The sequence below is a fragment of the Sorex araneus genome, chromosome 4, assembly GCF_027595985.1.
Source record: "Sorex araneus isolate mSorAra2 chromosome 4, mSorAra2.pri, whole genome shotgun sequence".
Lineage (NCBI taxonomy): Eukaryota > Metazoa > Chordata > Mammalia > Eulipotyphla > Soricidae > Sorex > Sorex araneus.
The window spans coordinates 114,081,916-114,103,347 of NC_073305.1; the positions used below are offsets into that span (position 1 = coordinate 114,081,916).

At 38.6% G+C, this 21,432-nt stretch overlaps 1 protein-coding gene across 1 annotated transcript in view; it reads left to right on the forward strand.

The window, feature by feature from the left end:
- Positions 1-16,262, forward strand: part of CFAP206 (cilia and flagella associated protein 206) — a 32,379-nt gene extending 16,117 nt beyond the window's left edge. Inside the window, exons 8-13 of the mRNA XM_055136623.1 lie at positions 2,534-2,653; positions 5,571-5,769; positions 8,086-8,226; positions 12,198-12,391; positions 13,570-13,713; positions 15,863-16,262. Coding sequence (XP_054992598.1) covers positions 2,534-2,653; positions 5,571-5,769; positions 8,086-8,226; positions 12,198-12,391; positions 13,570-13,713; positions 15,863-16,093 — 1,029 coding nt within the window. The 3' untranslated portion in view covers positions 16,094-16,262. The remainder of the gene's footprint in view (positions 1-2,533; positions 2,654-5,570; positions 5,770-8,085; positions 8,227-12,197; positions 12,392-13,569; positions 13,714-15,862) is intronic.
- Positions 16,263-21,432: the final 5,170 nt, after the last annotated feature.

The window sequence follows — 21,432 nt, forward strand, 5'->3', positions numbered from 1 at the left end:
TGAGCATTGCTGGGTGTGCCCCCACCCCCTGGGAAAAAAAGCAAAGAAGACAACTTAAATAAGTGATGAGTTTATCTTACATCTGTAGGACTAGGAACTGAATGCTAATGGGGTTTTGAGTGTTTATTAGGAGTCAGTTTTATAAGCAGCTTCTCTTTGGTTACTTGGTGGTATGATTATTAGAAGGTTGAAGTCAAGTTGTGTTACATGTAGTACAGTGTGCCAGGCCAGGCTCGAGAGATCACTCAGTGGGCTGAGTGTATGCCCTGTATAAGGGAGATTTCCCCCACTGCCTCAGGGTGTTCGAAGACAGAGCCTGGAGTAGCCTCTGAGTTTCATCAGATGAGGCCCCAAACTAAAAACCAAGTAGTATAGCAGCAACAATAACAAAAATAGTACTATAAGTATTGTAAGTAGTGCTAATGTAGCACAAAGTTGTACTGCATGGTTTTGATTCAGATCAAGTGTCTAACATACTGTTTTATAGGTAGTTGGAACTCATCACTATTATGGTTATATTTTGCAGCTTCAGGGCATAATACGTGCAAGGCAATAAACCCATTTAATGTGATTATTTGCTCTTACTGTAAAACAATGCTAGAAACCTTTTTATTTCTATTTTTTTGAGGTAATAGACAAGTCAAATAATATCCCCAGAAGTTGGAGAATATGGCAAGGTGATTTTAAGCTTTTAGGGCAAAGGATGAAAACTTAACTAGAATCCACCTCAAACAAAACAGGTATCTAGTTGATAGAAATGGAGGACTCTGGGATCAAGGGAACAATGCTTGTCCTTTATATCAAGACAGCAGCTATATTCCTCTGAAGACATTATTTTTGTGTTTTGTATGGTTTTATTTTGCTTCATTGAGGTATGATGGACAAGTAAATATGTTACATATTTATATTACAATGTGATATTGTAAAAATGGTCTCATAAGCCATAGGCAGACATAGGTTACAGATGTCTGAAGCCAGATAATCTTTGTACTATTCAAATAACTTTCACTCTTCTACATTATACTGATGATAGTAAGCCTATTCCACTGTCATAGGCAGTGCAGTAATAAATAGGTAAGAGCTAGCCTCTGACTCAAATAAGTTAAAATTGAACCTTGATTTTATTCCTTATTAGAGCCCTGCAAGCTACCGAGAATATCCCTCCCACACGGCAGAGCCTGGCAAGCTACCCGTGGCATATTCGATATGCCAAAAACAGTAACAACAGGTTTCACAATGAAGATGTTACTGGTGCCTGGTCAAGCAAATCGATGAGCAATAGGGTGACAGTGACAGTGACAGTGATTAGTTGTAAAACCTTGAACAATTTATTTGCCTTTGAATACCATAGTTCTTCTGTACCTAATTTGATGTTTAGTATGATATATAATAATATAACATATCACTCGCCTTTCATGTGGCTGATCTTTATTTGATCCCTAGCACCACATGTGGTCCCTCAAACCCCAGAAGCAGTGATCCCTGTGCAGAGGCAGAAGTAAATCCTGAGCATCACTGGGTGTCATTCAAAACCAAAAAAATTTGACAATTAGAGACGGTGTTTTCAGATGATGTTTCAGATTAAGGGATTGGGAGATTTACAGTGGTTAGGGCACATGCTTAGCATGGGGCTGAGGTCTGCTGGATTTCCCGCACTACATGGTCCCTGGAGCAACCCTGGGTGCAGCTGTGCAGTCCCTGTGTGTATGTGTGTGTGTGTGTGTGTGTGTGTGTGTGTGTGTGTGTAAAAGAGAGAGGCGAGAGGGAGAGAGAGAAGAAAAGGGAGAGAAGAAACCCATTGTTCTTCTTTCAATGTGATTTAAAATTTTTCCTATATCCTTGAATGTTATTTTATTGCTACCAAAACAGGTGAGGAGGGGCTGGAGCAATAGCACAGCGGGTAGGGCGTTTGCCTTGCACGCGGCTGACCCGGGTTCGATTCCCAGCATCCCATATGGTCCCCCGAGCCCCGCCAGGAGTAATTCCTGAGTGCATGAGCCAGGAGTAACCCCTGTGCATCGCCGGGTGTGACCCAAAAACCAAAAAAAAAAAAAAACAACAACAAAAACAAACAAAAAACAGGTGAGGAATGGAAAGTAGGAACTCAGATAAGCTTTGTCATTGAATCTATTTTCAGTATAGTACTTAGATACTATAAAAAATACTTGTGTATATGTTAGAAGAATTCTAGCTTTGGGTTTTTTGGGGGGTTGGGTGGGAGAGTTTGATGGGGCCATAGGAAGGTTGCTCAGGAACAGTTCCCAGCTCTGTGCTTGAGATAGCTCTTGGCAGTACTCCAGCGCCACCAGGAGTAATCTTTGAGCACTGCTGGGTGTGGCCCAACCGCTCCCCAAAAAAGTTTCATCCACCCAATACCTATTTCTGGAGCTCCAGTTTCATTTCTGTCTTAGAGGGTATATTGAGACTGAGTCCCAGTTTTCACTGAACTTACCTTCAGAGGATGCTGGCAAAGCAACAGTACTTTTTTGTAGTGAATTTATACAATTGTAATGCAAATATGTTATCTACATAGTCAGACATAATTGCTTGTGGTGATGAATTGGATATGATGGAAAAGCAGTTTGGAGCCCAGCTAGAACACTTAAAATTGACAGTAAGCTCAAAGACAGCTGTCCCAACTTCACAAGTCTTTGTAAGTATTTTTCACTGACTTTGATTTTATTCAGTATATTTTTGGATCCTGTCAATTTTGATCAAAGTTAATTACAATTATGTTAAAATGCTAAAAATGTATTAGTTGTATACAAGTTGATACTTTTATTTGTAGAGTTATATAAGAGGATTGATTCCTTTCCCAGTCAATTACTGAATTAAAGGAAATTCAGATATATCTCTAAGAACCATAGTATCACTATCAGCTGTAGCAGCAGAAATTATTCACAATAGTGTTGAAACTGTGTTCCTGATAGTTGCTTATAAATTGCCTTTATCAAAGAGACAATGAGATCTTCTAAAAAGATATAATAATCATTTTGTTTACCAAGTCTGTACTTGTACTGACTTGTAATCTGCCTCATTTTATGGATAAATCTGAAGCTTTAAGGAAGTACAAGGTTCACACACCACTTTATATGGACTATTTGAGTCGTGATAATTTTTTTGTAGTTATTCCTAATATTTGGTTTTACAAACCAGGAAATCAAGGCTAAGTTGTCTTACTAATAAGGAGTGCCTGATTAACTTACAATCTGAATATTCTATATATCAAGTGGTCTTAATATGAATTAAAAAATTTTATTTCTTATGAGATAAAATATCTAACTGGTAAGTCACAAGATTAGTCTCCAGGCATTCTAGAAATTTTGTTTCTTTGTTTTGGTTTTTGGGTCACACCCAGGAGTTCTCAGGATGATGGGTTCTGTGTTCAGGAGTCACTCTGGTGGGGCTCTGGGGCTCATGTGGGATTCTGGGAATGGAACCTGAGTCAGCCACTTGCAAGGCCAGCACCCTACCCACTCAGGCCCCAATAACTACCTTCCAGAATATTTTGATTGTGATTAAACTAGGTAAATCTAATTATGGACCACATTTAACTTTGAAAATAAAGAAGAAGATTTTCAGGGCTCGTGTGATAGCACAGCGGGTAGGGTGTTTACCTTGCATGCAGCCGACCTGGGGTTGATTCCCAGCATCCCATATGATTCCCCGAGCACTGCCAGGAGGAATTCCTGAGTGCATGAGCCAGGACTAACCACTGTGCATCGCCAGGTGTGATCCAAAAAAAAAAAAAAAAGCTTTTCCCTTTGACTTTTTTGGTTGTTTTTTTTAAGAGTGGGAAAAATTAATTTTATCAAAGAATACCATAACTGTAAGAAATGTGAGTAGGTCAATCAATACTCTTTATTTTTTTAAATTAATTAATTAATTATTTTGCTTTTTGGGTCACACCTGGCTCTGCACAGGGGTTACTCCTGGTTCTGCACTCAGGAATTACCCCTGGTGGTGCTCAGGGGACCATATGGGATGCTGGGATTCGAACTCGGGTCGGCCGAGTGCAAGGCAAATGCCCTACCCGCTGTGCTATCGCTCCAGTCCCTAATTTTATTATTTCATTTTTACAAACTTGTTTACAATATTTGATTATATTTAATATTCGAACACCAACCCCACCACCATTACACCTTCCCACCACCATATTTTGGATGTTTTCATCCCAAACCCCAACACCTGCCCCGAAGTATAACCAAAATAATTTATTTTGTACTGCTTGTTATGAATAAACCACTGAAAATGCTCCAAAAAACTTTCCTTATAGGAGAATGTGTGAAGATTGTTGTATTTCACCCAGGGGCCATTAAGCCCTTCTATAAGAGATTACTAATATGTTGTTAGGGTCGAGTCTTGTCTGCTTTATACATATAAATATATATATGTACATATATGTATATATGTACATAAATATATGTGTGTCTGTGTGTAACTGAAAAAATATATTTCCCTCTAAGATTGGTTGCCTTCTACTTTAAACCCCATCAAATGTGGTGCGCTACTCTTGAAATATGAGTGGTATGAGGAATTCACAGACATGCGGTCCAGGGATAGATTCACTTGTGGGTGAGGCTTAGTCTGAGCTTGAGGAGAGTGGCTGTGAGCATGGCGGCAGTTGAGTTCTGGAGGGTTTTGGCTGCGGGGGCGGGGGGGGGGGCTGGGACCCTTGGGGAGGGGAGGGACCTCACCCGCCCACCTCTGGGCTGCTCCAAATGAAATAGCCTGGCATGGCTTATTGTAGTGTCATTTTATGCTCTCTTTCTAGAGAGAAGGACAATGAGTCTCTGGATCGTGGCCATTGGTGAGATTATCTGGCACTAGCTAGAGGTGGCTTGTGGGTTTGACTGCCGAGTTGCCAGAAATGTGGGTGGACATGGGCAGAGGTCACCCCATCCCCGATTCCGTTGAACCAAGTAGGTCAATACTCTTAGCAGTAAAAATTTCCCTTGGTGAAGGGATGGGTGTTCGAGCATTGTATAACTGAGACTTAAACCTGAAAGCTTTGTAACTTTCCACATGGTGATTCTATAGAAGAATAAAAAATATATATATAGGGCCGGAGCGATAGCACAGTGGGTAGGGCGTTTGCCTTGCACGCGGCCGACCCGGGTTCGATCCCCGGCATCCCATATGGTCCCCCAAGCACCGCCAGGAGTAGTTCCTGAGTGCAAAGCCAGGAGTAACCCCTGAGCATCGCTGGGTGTGACCCAAAAAGCAAAAAAAAAAAAAAACATATATATATATATATAAAAAAATTTCCCTTGAATATTTTGAAGGAAGCATTCATAAGTACTTTTTAGATGATTAAATGTGTTTGGATTTTTTGAATACACTAATTTTATGGCAATCATAAAAATTAAATTGTTTGAAATAAAAATGTTTATTTTCTCATAATGAATGAGGCCAATTTCTATCTAGATCCTCTTGTCTCTCTTAATGAGGCTATAACTTAAAGAGAATTTAACTTGCTTACAAATAAAATTTGTCTTTATTTTTAAGAGTATAGTGATTTTAATTTAATTAAATGGTTATATTTTGGAATTTTCCCCCTTTTTCCCTAGCCCACCTTCATTGCACTTTCAAATCTGTGGACTTGCTTTCAGGATGAAACGGTTTTGATTAGTATTCTCAGTAATTTAACTACTCGCCTTGAGTCATTCCTGGGCACTCATGATTTACTCTTTCCTGAAAAATTTTTGCTAAATCTACTTGATGGAGCTACAGTGAAAACCGATATAGAGAGACTGAAAGAACACATGGGTAATTGAAATAATCCACTATTTTCTCTTTTAAAATTTTCTCGAGTAAAGTCATCTTTTGTTTTAAAATATTAGTTATATTTTTCTGGCAACTATCAAGCATCTAGATTCTAAAAGTATTAGTGTTCATTATAGAAAATATAGAGAAAAAGAAATCATGCAAATACATTATCTTATTATCCAACAATAACTATTCCTAATGTTATCATTAATGTTTTGGTTAATAATGGTTTCCTGTCCTTACTATAGTATCAGTAACTTTATTATTGATTTGCAGTATAAAATATATTAATTCTTGATATATTGGTTACACATGAAGTTTCATTTATTTAAAATTCAATTTGCTACATATCTGCTTTAGATTCAGGTTAAAATTTGAGTCATTTTTTTTCTCTGTAAAATTATATACTAATTTTAGGCCCTTTAAGAGATGCATTGATTCTGATTGGAAGTCTTTGTTCTATTTTAGAATGGGGAGGCACACTCAGTAGTGCTCAGGGATCATTCCTGGTGGGACTCGGGGGACTGCATGTGGTATTGGGTTGGCTGTGTAAAAGTCAAGCACTCCACCACATTGTGCTATTTCTCCACCCTCCTGGACGTCTGTATCAGTAAACTTCTTTTTGCTTTTTTTTGGCCTCTTCTATCTCAATAGACAGCTTCTATTTCTATTTGTCACATTATATTGCCTGTTGTTATAGGGAACTTAAAATTTTATTTACAAATGTGAAAACATTGTATAGGGTTTGAGTTGTTTCCTAAAAGGAATTTTCCCAGTAGATAGAATTAGATCATTTACTCTCTAATTTTAATTCTATTTTTGCAAAAGTGAAAAAAATTATTTTAAGAATGTTCATTCATTTGGGTCAGGGGTCCAGGTATTCAGGGCTTACTTCTGGCTTTGTGTTCAGGGTGATCCCTGTGATTGAACCTGGCCGCACATGAAAATTAAGTACCTTAACCCATATAGTCTCTCCAGTTCAAGGATTTTTATTCTTAAACTATTAGCATACATAAATTTTGAAAAGTAAGACAGACATTTAAAACAATCCTTATATTGAAGTTTTTTTATTTTATAAATGACATATCTGTACAAATAATAAATGGAATTTTAAAAGTTGGCCTCTTCAGCAGTAGATATTAAACTCAACCATATTGACTACAGTTTACTTGCAACTCTTTAGATTGACACATGTTGGTCTGTCAACCTTACAGTAAACCTCTTTATTCATGAGAACATTGTCTGGCTACTACAATGAATTCAGTGAATTTAATTTATATTTCTACATTCCATCACTGTTTAGTGCATCTAAACATATCTTGAGAAAAGAGAGCAGGTCTGTTTCCCCCACACTCTTTACTTTCAGTTGTAGTCACAAGTTCATTTGCGGTGCTTGCTGTTTGGCTATAGGAGTCAGTCACTCTTACCACCAGTCCTTGGACCTGTATTAGTTTGCAGATATAGAAAGTTTGAAAACCTCGGGTCTCCTGCCTTGGTTGTAACTGATGTTTCCATAGACTGGTATGCAGACAGGTGCCAATCTATAGGTGTACAAGGGTGTAATAAGGTTGGCTGAGGGCAAACCCCAAGATTCTTGGGGGAACAATTTTTTATAAATACATAATTTTCACTTGTGTAAAAAACTTTAGTCCGCTAATCAATTTTTTAAAATTAATTTATTTTTTAATTAGTGAGTCACAGTGAGGGTACAGTTACAGATTCACACATTTTCATGCTTCTTTTTCCCTCATGCAATCGCTAATCAATTTTAACTCAGTGTAAATCAAGCAGCACTAAGAATAATTTTTTTTAATGTAAAGTACAGAAATTTATGCCTCCTGGGACCGGAAGCTAATAAAGCAGGTAAAGCCCTTTTTGCCTTACATGTGACTGTCCCGGGTTTGATCCCGAGCAACCCATATAGTCCTCCAAATATCACCATGAGTGATTCCTGAGTGCAGATCTGGGAGTAACCTCTAAGTGTTGCCAAGTGTGGCCCTAAAACAAAACAAAAACAAAAAGCAAAAACAAAAAACAAAAAACCTCACCAAAACCCCAAAACCAAAATTTATGCCTTTTCAAAATTAGAGTACTCAGAGTTCCTTGCTTTACTCTTCCCACTTAATTCCCAAATGTTTCAAGAATCAGTGGTCCCAATGCTGAAGTATCATTTTTATTTTGGTACCTAGTATGTTATTAAGAACCCTACTATTTAAGAATGAAGTTACTTTATCTCTACTTTAATCTCTTGTGCTCATTATCTTGAGTTATTTACTTTTCTCATTGACAAGTTTTTTTTTTGTACTCTTATTTTAGAAGAGAGAGTCCATTTGGCCGATTTCAAAAAACATGAATGGCTTTTCCCAGAAACAACAGCAAATTTTGATAAACTTGTCATTCAGTATCGAGGATTTTGTCCTTTCACATTTGCTACAGAAGGTGGTCTTCTCCTCCCAGGTATGCCAATGAAATATCACTCCCCTACCCACACTTTTATTTGCATGAAGTGTTATCCCCGACATTAACTTTGAATTTTTATTATTAAAATTCATTTGCAGCCACGCAACCTCTTATTGTCTAGTTCTCTCTCTCAGGGAACCCGGGAAGCTACCGAGAGTATCCAGGCCACACAGCAGAGCCTGGCAAACTCCCTGTGACATATTCGATATGCCAAAAACAGTAATAGTGATGGGTCTCATTCCCCTGACCCTGAAAGAGCCTCCAAAGTGGTGCTGTTGGGAAGGACGAGTAAAGAGAGGGTGCTAAAATCTCAGGGCTAGAACGAATGGAGACGTTTACTGGCACCTGCTCGAGCAAATCGATAAACAACAGGATGACAGTGATACAGTGAAATTTCGTTTAAAATTTATTTTGTATTGCATAGTTTATAACAGTTTCCATACTATTGCCTTACAGTTGTAATGCTACATCACAGACCCCACCACCAGACCCTCTTTTTTGCACAGATACACTTTTTTTTCAAATATTATAGACTCTGACAAATAAGAAAATAAAAAAGGAAAGGAATTACAAAGATGATACAGATAAATCTTCATCTTTATAAAATGACTTACGTATCATAATAAAGTATTCCAAACATGTTACCAAATAGCATTACTAAAATATAGCACCTTTCAAAGCAATTACTTGAAAGAGAAATAAGACTTTCTTTTTATTTTTTATTAAAAATTTTTTTAACTGAATCACTGGGAGATAGATACAGTTAGAAGCTTTCATGTTTGAGTTACAGTCATACAATGATCAAACACCCATTCTTCTACCAGTGCACATTCCCCACCACCAATGTCACCAGTATAACCCCCCTTCCCATCCACCCCCTGCTCCACGGCAGACAGTTTCCACATATTCTTTCTCTATTTTTGGGCATTATGGTTTGCAGTTGACCATATCCACACAGTAACCAAATTCACTGAAGTTTCACAAGAGTTCAAGATGCCTCTCTGCCTAACGTTCATCAATTTAAAGAAGGCCTTTGATTCTATTGAGACTGAAGCAGTCATTGAAGCCTTAGTCTAACAGGGCGTTAAAACTCAGTACATCAAGATCCTCCATGAGGGGCTGGAGCAATAGCACGGGGTAGGGCGTTTGCCTTGCATGTGGCCGACCCGAGTTTGATTCCCAGCATCCCATATGGTCCCCCAAGCACTTCCAGGAGTAATTTCTGAGTACAGAGCCAGGAGTAACCCCTGAGCATTGCTGGGTATGACCCCCAAAAAAAGCAAAAGGAAAAGGAAAAAGAAAAAGATTCTCCAAGAGCTGTATTACCGATTCACCACCAGGATCTCACCATTCTACAAGGAAGTGATCATTGATGTAAAGAGAGGGGTTCAGCAGGGCGACACTATTTCACCGAAACTCTTCAGTGCCCCCCTTGAGAACGTCATGCGAGGACTGGAATGGGAAGGAATGGGAGTGAAGATAGACGGTCGGCAACTACACCACCTCTGCTTCTCTAATGACATCATTCTCATAACGCCAAACATTAGCCAAGCGGTACAAATGCTGGCTGACTTCGACCGCGAGTGTGGAAAGGTCAACAGGAAGACAATCGATACAAGTGAAGTGATACATAATGGTAGTAATAAAGGTCTATCATGGGGAAATGAGAGTAGAATTCTGAAGCCTCTTGAGAGTCACTGGTACTGGGGAGAAAAAGATAAGCAGCCACGAAGAAGTATAAAGCTATAGGATTTAGGTGTTTTTTCTTTTTTTCCCTCTCTTCTCTTTACTCCTTTCTCTTTCCCTTTCCTCTTCTTCCTGTGCTCTCCTTTTCTTGCTTTCCCCTGTCCTCTCTTCCCCTCTCCTCCTTCCCAAATAAGGTTGCCATGAGAAACAACAGAGAAAAATGACTATGAATATCATTACCGGTAACTGATGAAGTTGAAAAAACTATAAGTTTAGGATTTGAAAGAACATGGTTTCTAGTTCCAGTTGTACTACTGGTAATAGTGTCACCTTCAGCAAATCTCATGCCTTTTATGGACTTAGGTTTAATACCAGAAAAATGGAGCACCTCACTGTGTATAGTTTCCACCAACAATAATTCTGTGAAAGAGAAGTATCAAGTAGAAGGGCTGTGGGACTGTGGGTTTCAGAATTCTCTGATGAAGCAAGCGCCTACTACTTCATTTCTGTTTACACTATTTCTGCTTACTGCGTTATTATTCCCTGGGCACAGCAACTTTGCCTCAGAGGAATTCAGTAAGACGTCTCTCCTTCCATGTTGGACCTCAGTCCATGTGGCTTTAAGTCCCAAAGTGACACTAGCAGGGTCCTTCGCAGATGCTGTCACTGATTTAATTGCTTACCAGTCTGTCTTGCTCAATTACTCCAGCCCCACTGACTGGCTTCTAGCTATTCTTGAATATGTGTGTGTGTGTGTGTGTGTGTGTGTGTAGTAGTTGTTGTTGTTATTGTTATTGTTTGTTTACTTTAGTTGTTTAGTTTTGGTTTAGGGCCACACCCAGTCATGCTCAAGGGTTACTCTTGAATCTGTACTTCTGTAGTCAGGAATGACTCCTAGCAATATACACGATATATCGTGTATATCCCTTTACCTACGTTTAACATCCCATATATCCCTCAGGGGGCCATATGGGATGCCAGGAATTGAACCAGGGTCAATGGTATGCAAGTCAAGTGCCCTACCCACTGTACTATCTTTCAGGCTCTTATTCTTTTGTGTTGTTGTTTGTTTTGGGGTTGTACCTGGCAGTGCTCAGGGATTACTCCTAGCCTTGTACTCAGGGATCACTCCTGGCAATGCTCTGGGAGCCATATGGGATGACGGGGATCAAGCCCAGGTTGCCCACGTGTAAGCAAGTGCCCTACCCGCTGTACTATTGCTCTCCCCCACTTCCCACTCCAGCCCTGTTCTTGAACATTCTAAGCCCATTTTTCACCTCCAGCTAGAATCACACCTTTCTCCCTCATTTTTTTTAGAGTTCCCTGGTCAGCCAGTTTAAAATTTCAATCTCACCCTCCTTTCTTTCACTCTGTGTTTAACCTGAATTGTTTATTTTTTGTCCTGCGATATTGATAATTTTCTGGCCTATGGTATATTTGCTGATTGCTTGAGAACAAGGACTTTTCTTTCTTCTATATTACATCCTTTGCCAGGACTTAATCAATAATTTTGAATAAAGCATATTGATAATATCGTGTTACTGTACTATATAATTTCTACAAACTATGATATTTAACTACTCATGTAGAATTTTTTTAAAGAGTGTGAAATATTTTCTAATTTATAAATTTGTATTTTGGAAAAGAGGCTGGTAGGTCTTAAGGAATTAAACAACGCTTGAAACAGTTTAGTTTAAGAAGATCTGAAAAAACCAGCCAGAAGACTTAGTGCTTTTTACAAAAGATTTTTAAATGTCTTATACCTCGATAGTAAAGTATTTAAAAAATAAAATCACAAGCCGCCGAGCAGGATGTGGAGAAGAAGAAATAAAGTCCGTGTTTGGAGCCGGAAAAAAAAAATCACAGCTACAAATGATAATACCTAATTTAATAGTAATTACATATAGACTATGATTTTACTGACTGTAAAATTTAGATATACTAATTATAACACATGTTTACATACTTTTTTGGCCATACCTAGCAGTATTTAGGATTTACTCCTGGCTCTGCATTCAGGGAACCATATGGGGTGTCAGGGATCAAACTTTGGTTAGCAGTGTACAAGGCAAGTGCTCTACTGGTTGTACTATAGTTTGATTCCAACCCCAACCTCATCATAACGTTTTAAGAAAATAAAATGTTTATTTTCTTTTATTTTAAATAAAAGCCTAAGTTACATGTAAAAATGGAATGTATAGGGAATGGTTCTGTGAGTATATTATAAATATAAAATCACTTAATATTTCAAACTTAAGCCAGTTTCTTTTCTTTGTTCTCAGGAAATCCAGCGATTGGAATTTTGAAATATAAAGATATGTATTACACTTTCAATACCAAGGAAGCTGCATATTTATTTTCAGATAATCCTGAAATTTACATTGATGCAATTAAAGAAAAAGCCAAAAAAAATGCAGAATTAATTCAACTACTAGAACTTCATCAACAGTTTGAAACTCTCATTCCATATTCTCAAGTAAGCACACACTTGATTGCTCTACTTTGTTTCATTTTGGGACACATCTTACTGTGCTCAGGGCTTACTCCTGGCTCTGTGCTCAGGGATCACTCCTGGTAGGGCTTGGGGGACCATATGGGGTACGGACTGAACTTACAGTAGCCATGCAGAAGGCAAGTGCCCTTACCTGCTGGTTGTATTATTGCTCTGGCCCCAGAGCACACTTGGTTTTTAAAGAATTTATGACATTAAAAAATGTAGTTGAGGAATGAGTCTGTAGCTTAATAGACCGAGTACATGTGGGAGGCCTGGGTTCAATTCCTGTCACCATATGGCCCCCCAAGCATGGCCAAGAATGAGCACAAAAGCCAGTAGTAACCCTTGAACACTACAGTTTTGTCCTGAAAACAGTAAGTATTGTGAATTAAAGTTATATATATTGGTTTAATCTTATATTGGGCTGGAGCACAGTGGGTAGGGCGTTTGCCTGGCACTCGGCTGACCCGGATTCAATTCCTCCATCTCTCTTGGAGAGCCTGGCAAGCTACCCAGAGTATCTTGCCTGCATGGCACAGCCTGGCAAGATACCCGTGGCATTTTTGATATGCGAAAAACAATAATAACAAGTCTCACAATGGAGACATTGTGAGACATTACCGGTGCCCACTCGAGCAAATCGATGAGCAACAGGATGACAGTGACCATGACAGTGATAATCTTATATGATAGTTACATATAAAGTTACATATTATAGCTATGTATAATATGTATAATTATTTACATGTATAATATACACATATAATATGTATAATGTATAGCTATGTATAATATGTATAATTATAATATATATAATTATAGCTTATTAAACAAATAAGCTTTGTTTATTATGTTTTCAAATGGTTTGAAGTAAGGCAGACAATGGCTCAGATGAGGGCCTTTAAAGATTATCTGAAAAGGATTCACATCTGAAGATGGTAATGAATGAAATCTACAGAATTAGATTTTCTTCTTTGTAGAGGAGGCTTTCCTCTTTCTATATTAAATTCACAAAATCAGTCAGAACCATAACATTAGCCCAGAAAAATAAATACAGTTTACTCAATAATTATGTGTTTATTTTCACAGCTGGTGTTTACAAAAATATTCCATGTTAAAGAAAATCTTATTTTTCTAATATTTTAATCAATATTTTTTAGATGAAAATTGTTGAGAAACAGTATATAAAACCAATTACAAAGGCTGAAATTGGCACACAGACAGATACACATATACTGCCACCAACAATTGTGAGATCATATGAATGGAATGAGTGGGAATTAAGAAGAAAAGCAATCAAATTGGTTTGTAACAATATTTTCTATGATTATTTGGGGGAATTTTAATATTTTATTACTACAGAATTAGTTAAATTATTTATATAAAATTATTTCTAAAAATTCTTTGCTAGTATAAAGATTATTAGCATCAGTTATAATTTTCCAGCTTTACATTATAAGATCTCATTTTAAGCATATTATAGAAATACAGAAGCATAAAATTAGTCTTAACTTATATCAGCCTATAGCTTGAATAATAATAGTTGTTACCCTCTCTCCCTTCTCCTTTCTCTGTTGTTTCCTCTCATATGCCATGAGATACACAGTTTCAAGGTTGTTCATGATTGGGTTTCAGTCATAAAATGTTCCAATACCCACCTCTTCACTAGTGTACATCACCCACTTTTCCTCCCTCCACCCTCCCCACCTGCCCCCACCCTCACCCCTCACCCCAGCCTGCCTCTATGGCAGACACTTTTCTTTTTCCTTTCTCTCTAACTCTCTTTCCTTCTGGACATTATGATTGGCAATATAGGTACTGAGAAGTTATCGTGTATATCCCTTTACCTACGTTTAACACTCAGTTCTTGCCTGGAGTGATCATTTCCAACTATAATTGTCTTACCGGTCCCTTCTCTATCCTAATCATGTATGATATAGTTTAATCTATTGCGCTAAGCTGAGGGGTACTAAAGCATTCTCAGACCCTTCTCTTTCTTGGATTTTCTTCTGGGGGGGGCACACCTTAATCCTGGCTCTGCTCAGGAATTTATCCAGGCTCTTAACTCAGGGATCATTCATGGTAGGCTCAGAAGACTTTATGTGGTGCTGGGGATCAAACCCTGTCAATCAAGAGCAAAATAAGTGCCCTGTCTGCTGTACTAACTCTATGGTGCCTCTTTTTTTATTTTTTGAGGGGGAGAATGTTACCTCTGTTATACTGTAAAATTTGTCCCCCAGCTCCCCAATTTTGGTCAATATATTTTCTCAAGATACAAAGTTCTGTCATTATAAGTCACTTAATACTACAAGCCTAGCTTGGAAAATCTCATCTCTGGTCTACTCAGTAAATTTCTTCCTCCTTACTTCTATAATTATTTTTGTTAATAGTATTATTTAACAATATTTGTTATTTAAAACAAAACTATTTCTAATATGCAGCAAACTTTTCTTTTAAATACATATTTTATTCATCTCTCATTGAAATAAGATATGGGAAGAAACGAGCCTGCCCCATGAGTACAAAGGCTATCCTGAGAAACTGCCTTAACCAGGGAGCCAGGCACCTTCACTTGTGTCTGTTTTATTTTGGGATCATGCCCAGTGGTGCTCAGGGCTTGCTTCTTGCTCTGTGCTCAGGATCACTCTGCCTGTGCTCGGGGGACCTCATGAGGTGCTGGGGGTCAAATATGAGTTGGCCTTGTACAAGGCAATCACCCTACCCATTATACTATCTTTATGGCCCCATTTGTGTTTGACAGATACTCAAAGTCAGGGAAGAATGGATCATTTCCAATTATTATTGTCATACTGGTCTGAGTGTTGAAAGTAGGTAAAGGGATAAACATGATGCATGATACCCCTTCAGTATCTGTATTGCAAACCATAAGGCCCAAAAGAATATGAAGGAAGGAAGGGAAGGAGGGAGGGAGGGAAGGAAAGTGCCTGTCATAGAGGGGAGGGGTGGGAGGGAAACTGGGGACATTGGTGGTGGGAAATGTACATTGGCGAAGGCATGGGTGATGGAATTTTGTATTACTGAAATACAATCATGAACAACTTTGTAACTGTGTATCTCACTGTGATTCAATTTAAGAAATAAAGAAAATGTTTTTACAAAGTGAAATCAGTTAAGAAAAAAAACATATAGGGAAGAAGCACAGGGCAGAGGCAGGCTCCAGACACCGAGAGTGTTTGATTCTGGAAAACAAGAAAGTGGAAAAGTTGGGCCTCACAGCTGTTGGGCTGTGAGCACCTTGACTCTCTGCTTGGTCTTGAATTGGCAAAGGATGTTTTATATTCTCTTCTAGGTTTTTTTAGTGTTTGTCTACTTTGGAGAAAATCCTCTGCCTAATTCCTTTGTGCACTTGGTGGTAGTGGTGATGGTGGGGGGAGCGGAGTGTTTTTTTCTTTCGAGAAGTGTTATTTCCTGTGTATTCTTTTTTTCATTTAGGCAAATTTACGTCAGAAAGTTACTCATTCTGTGCAAACTGATTTTAGTCACATGAGAAGAGAAAATTATTCCCAGGTATACCCTCAGCGGGATGCTAGCACGCAAAGTGCTAGGGAAAGCAGTACCCAAGTGCCCAGGCCTCAGGTTTTCATAGCTGGTCTCCGAGGAGGACAGGGAAAGCCGACCCTTGGAGTCAAGGTGAACTTAACTAGACCGGTGGATGAAACATAGCTGGAGACTCTGTTATAAAGAAAGATAGCACAATAAATAAAGAAAGGAAGAAAGAAAGAAGAGAGCACCAACTTTGTAACAATGGCAAATGTGTTAAAGTACTTTTGTCTTCATGAAAATGAATTCATTTTGTGGGTTTGCAATATTCATTGGTTGGGTGAAATTTTTTGTCATGTATTTCACTCTTACATCACTGCAAAATATGGAGTGAAACTTGTTAAGGATCATTTTTCATTCTATTAAAATTGAAAAGTGAAAATTTATCAGTTCATTTTTTGTTAAAAAATTGGCAGCATTAAATTCAAAATTATAACTCTCTTTAGATATTATTGTAAGGTTATTCTGGCTAGAATAATTTACTTTTAAAATCATATTAAATGTGAAACAGTAAAAATGAGAACCTAATCAATTTTTAAATTTTGATCTATGAGTTGTTAACCCAGATTACATTGATATTTAATATAGTATACTACTCTAAGCAGAGCAAAAATCCATATAATGTTTCTTTATACTTTAAACTTCACATTAAATCTGGATTTCTAACCACTTGAGAAAAAATGAAGACTGTCTAGAAATACCTGACCAGAAGTCTTGGAAGTTTCAACTAGATACTAGCTATATTATTGAGTTTCTCTCTGCTGCAGTTTCTTTATCCTTAAGGTAATTTCTTTAAGGTAATAGCGGGGCCATAGTGATTGTATTTGCCTTGCATGTGGCTAACCCAGGTTTTATCCCCACATGCCACATGGTCCCCTGAGACCCGCCAGATGTGATCCCTGAGTGCAGGGCCAGAAGTTAGCTCTGAGCATTGGTGGGTGTGTCCCAAAAGTTTTTAAAAATTGAGGCACAAGTTTTTAAATCACCGTGCTATCAAGAGGGTGAATAGGTTAATATGTTTATAGTCCTCCTATGGTAAAATGCTCTTGGACAATGTTAGCATAGAGGAGAGAATCTCTTGTGTTTCGTCTCTATTGCATATCTAGTTTCCTTTTTTTCCATTTAAAATTTTTATGATTTTCAATTAGTGACTAGATTAATGCATGGCATATTATGGGTTTTCACACATGTCAGATGAATAATCAGAAGAAAAGGTCAGTACAGTAGATTCAAGTAGCAAGATTCATGCAAGTTATGCAGGAAGTGGAACAAATAAGTACAGATTGCAGATCAGTGACTGCTTTGGAGGGGGGAAAAAAAGAAATCATAACCAGAAAAGGAAAAGGAGGCAAGGGAGAATTAAGCTTAAATAAATGTTTATTTGGGGTATGGAAAGGGTTGGGGCCATCCCCTCCTGTAGTTAGGGCTTACTCCTGGCACTGTGCTCAAAGATCACTCCTAGTGAGTGAGTTTGGAGGACCACATACAGTACTGGGAGCCGAACCTGGGTTGGCAGTGTACACGAAGCATCTTACCTACTGTACTTTCTCTCTGGCCTCTCAAATGTTTACATACTGATGATAATTTACTCTAACTATCTCCTAGTCCAAATCACTGAAATGTACACAATTTGTATTTTTTGGTCATAAAATGCAAGTTCTTCTGACTTATTTTTGATAATATTATCCACAGGGAGAATTTGGTAAAATAGCTAACCTAGTAAATCTAGTTCGATGCAATTCTTAGTAGCAAAATTAGTGTAATAAACTTTCATGGAAAGAATTCTGTCTAAATATTTACATTTGTCTGTACATATTTAGTTTTTGTTATACTTTACTCCTTGTTACTTTTAATAATTTAATAATGATAGCTATCATGTTAGAACTTTTTAAGTCAATTCATTCTTTGCGGCCAATGAATTAGCTCAAGGGGCAGGGTGTGTCTTGCAGAAGCCTGAGTTTGTACCCTGGTACTGCATGGTCTCCTTTGCACTGAGGGAGCTATTTTCTGACATAGATCTGGGTGTAGTCCCCGAGCACAGCTAATATATCCCCCACACCAAAAGAATAAGATAAATTTATCATAGTTTTACTTTATTTTTAATAGCTGTAATTCTGAACTTCCTTCTATCTAATTAATTGAGACTAGGGTAGCTCTTCTGTCTAGTAGAGACTAAGGTAGCTCTTCTGCCTAAACGGTCAGGCATTGAGACACAGAATGCAGCTTGATAGTGATAGTCAGGAGCATTAGTAGGATTGCACTTTGTAAAAAATACAAAGGCGTGCGCACAGGAGGGGGTGATGTGATGTGTGTTGTGTTGTTCATTGGCTCTCGGAGTGGCACTCTCTCTCTCTCTCATGGCTTGCGTTCCATGCTCTCGAGCTGCTGTATATGGACCAGATCAAGATGGCTCCTCTTTGCGCTCTGCTTCTGTGTGAGCCGCTGTGTTCTCTTCTGTCTGTCTTTCTATCTCTGTCTCTGCCTCTGTAGTCTCTCCTCTGGTCTCTCCCGACCTCTTTCTGTCTCTGCTTCTGTCTTCTCTCTTGCTTCTGTGTCTTCTCTCTCGCTTCTGTGTCTTCTGTGTCTTCTGTCTTGCTCTGTGTCTTCTCTCCGCTTCAGTCTCTTCTCCTTGCTTCTGTCTTACCTCTGCCTCTTCTCCCTCACTTCTGTGTCTTCTACCTACTTCTGGTACAGTCTTAGTTTATATAGCAATCACATAGGGTGGTGACACAAAGGTGGGTTGAACATTAACAAATCAACAAAGAGGGGTAAGACCACTTCTCCAGGAGATTAGCAAAATCTCATCTAAAGAGATTACTCCAGATTACTAGGAGATCCGCTCAAGGGTGGGATCCAAACAAGGGTGTGTTGCTTTCTTCTTTCCTCGCTAGTAATCCACTTAAATAGTTGTAGTAAATCTACTTCAGATATTTCTAGCAATGTCATTCTGTATGAGCACAGTAAGAGATATAAACTTGGGGGCCGGAGTGATAGCACAGTGGGTAGGGCGTTTGCCTTGCACGCGGCCAACCCGGGTTTGATCCCCAGCATCCCATATGGTTCCCCCAAGCACTGCCAGGAGTAATTCCTGAGTGCAAAGCCAGGAGCAACCCCTGAGCATCGCTGGGTGTGACCTAAAAAGAAAAAAAAAAGAGATATAAACTTAAAGTTTGGTTCTTCCTGAGGACATTTCACTACATTTTCTAGACTGCAGTCCTCAGGTCAGGTTTGTTTTCCAAACCCCAGCAGGGTCTTAGTCTTCTTGTTATTTTTGGAGAATGACAGCATTTGTCTATGACCATGCTCTCAACTTATACTTGAGTATTGTAGCACTTTGGCCTGGCCCATTTCGATGCCAGGGTAGCTCACAGCTTGCCCTGGGGCCATTCTGTCCCTCGTCAGGACCCTGCTTTTGGGGTGCTAGGAACTAAGGGCAACTGAGTTGAGAAAGCAGATGCCCAGGAGTAAATATTATTGGAGTCAATCAGTTTCCAAGTTACAAAGCATAATATTAACTGTCTTCCTGTGTTCATACAGAAAGGACATTGCTTTAAGGTAAGCTAAGTTCCTTGCAGCAAGGCTGAAAGGACAAACTCACCAATGTTATCCTATAGGTTTACTTTATTTTTAATAGATGTAATTCTGAACTTACTTCTATATAATTAATTGAGACTAGGGTACTCTTCTGCCTAGTAAAGATAGCATTGAGACACAAACCGCAGCTTGATAGTGATAGGAGCATTAGTAGGATTGCACACAGTAGTAATAATTTCTGCAAGAGAGATGGTACACGGATTAAGATGCTTGTCTTGAACATGCTCAGCCCAGGTTCAATCTCTGGCTCTGCACATAGTCCGCTGAGATCTCTCAAGAGAGATGTTTGAGTACAGAGCCGGAAGTAAGCCCTGAGAACTCCCAGGTATGGCCCCCAAATAAACAACAACAAAAAATACTATAAAAACAATAAAAAACCAAACTCACATAGCTGCTTGAAGAACTATAAATGAACTCATTTGACAAATGACCTGTGCTTCATGTGTTGAATATCACTGCTTCTTGCTTTAACCAGATTGGATAGAAGTCAGCATTGTTGATCAACAACAGCTCAAATTTCAGTCTAGTGAGTTACTGGTGGAACTATAAATTGTCACAATTACTATGGAAAACAGTACATTTACTGGGGCTGGAGCAATAGCACAGCAGGTAGGGCATTTGCCTTGCATGCGGCCGACCCAGATTCGATTCCCAGCATCCCATATGTTCCCCCGATCACCACCAGGAATAATTCCTGAATGTAACGCCAGGAGTAACCCCTGAGCATCACTGGGTATGACCCAAAAAGTAAAAAAAAAAAGTACATTTACTTAAAATATATATATATATATACACACATATATATTTACTATACTATTTAATAACCCTACTTTTGAGTATTTACCTGAACACTATGAAAACATTAACTTGTAAAGGTATATGAACCCCTATGATCAGCATCATTACAATATGCAAGCTCTAGACACATCCAAAATGCTTTATGATGATTGGCTATATTTTAAAAATGTGGCAGCACTGTAACACTGTCATCCCATTGTTCATCTATTTGCTCGAGTGGGCACCAGTAATGTCTCCATTGTGAGACTTGTTGTTACTGTTTTTGGCCTCTCAAATACACCATGGGGAGCTTGCCAAGCTCTGCCATGTGGGTGGGATACTCTCGGTAGCCTGCCAGGCTCTTTGAGAGAGACGGAGGAATCGAACCTGGATGGCTGAGTGCAAGGCAAACACCCTACCCGCTGTGCTATCACTCCAGTCCAGAAAAATGTGGTAGGGCCAGAGATAGCAAAGAAGACTGCACACACTCATGCTTTGTCTACGAAAGGCCCATAATCAACTTTTAGCACTACTTGCTCCTCCAAGCACTAATAGGAAAAAACTCCTTAGCACTGTCAGGTACTGACTCCGTCAAAAAAAAAATATATATATATATACACATATGGTACATGAAGGGATACAATTCAGTCATTAAAAAAATAAACTGCTGCTATTTTTTGCAACATGGATTGACTCTGAGGTGGTTATGGAAAGAACAATAATCAGAAGAGCAAGAGTCAGAAGGAAAAAGACATGCAATTATACAATATAAAGAAAGAAGTCAAAGGAATGAACAAAAGCAAAACTAAACCCTTAGGCTGACAAAAGAATAGTGGTTACCAGAGGGGAGGGGCTAATAAGGTAGAGAGACCAATTAGTTGGTATGGATGGTGGTAACCAGGCATTTGGTGGTGGGTAGCATTTGGTACATATACACACAGAAAACATGTAGACAAATATAATTAATAATAGAAATAGATAATAAATAAATATACAGCTGTGGATACAAAGAAAAACAATCTGTGTGATATGTATGCAGTGCTATAAACCAATGTTACCCCAATGAGGTATAAAAAAGAAAGAAGTTAGCA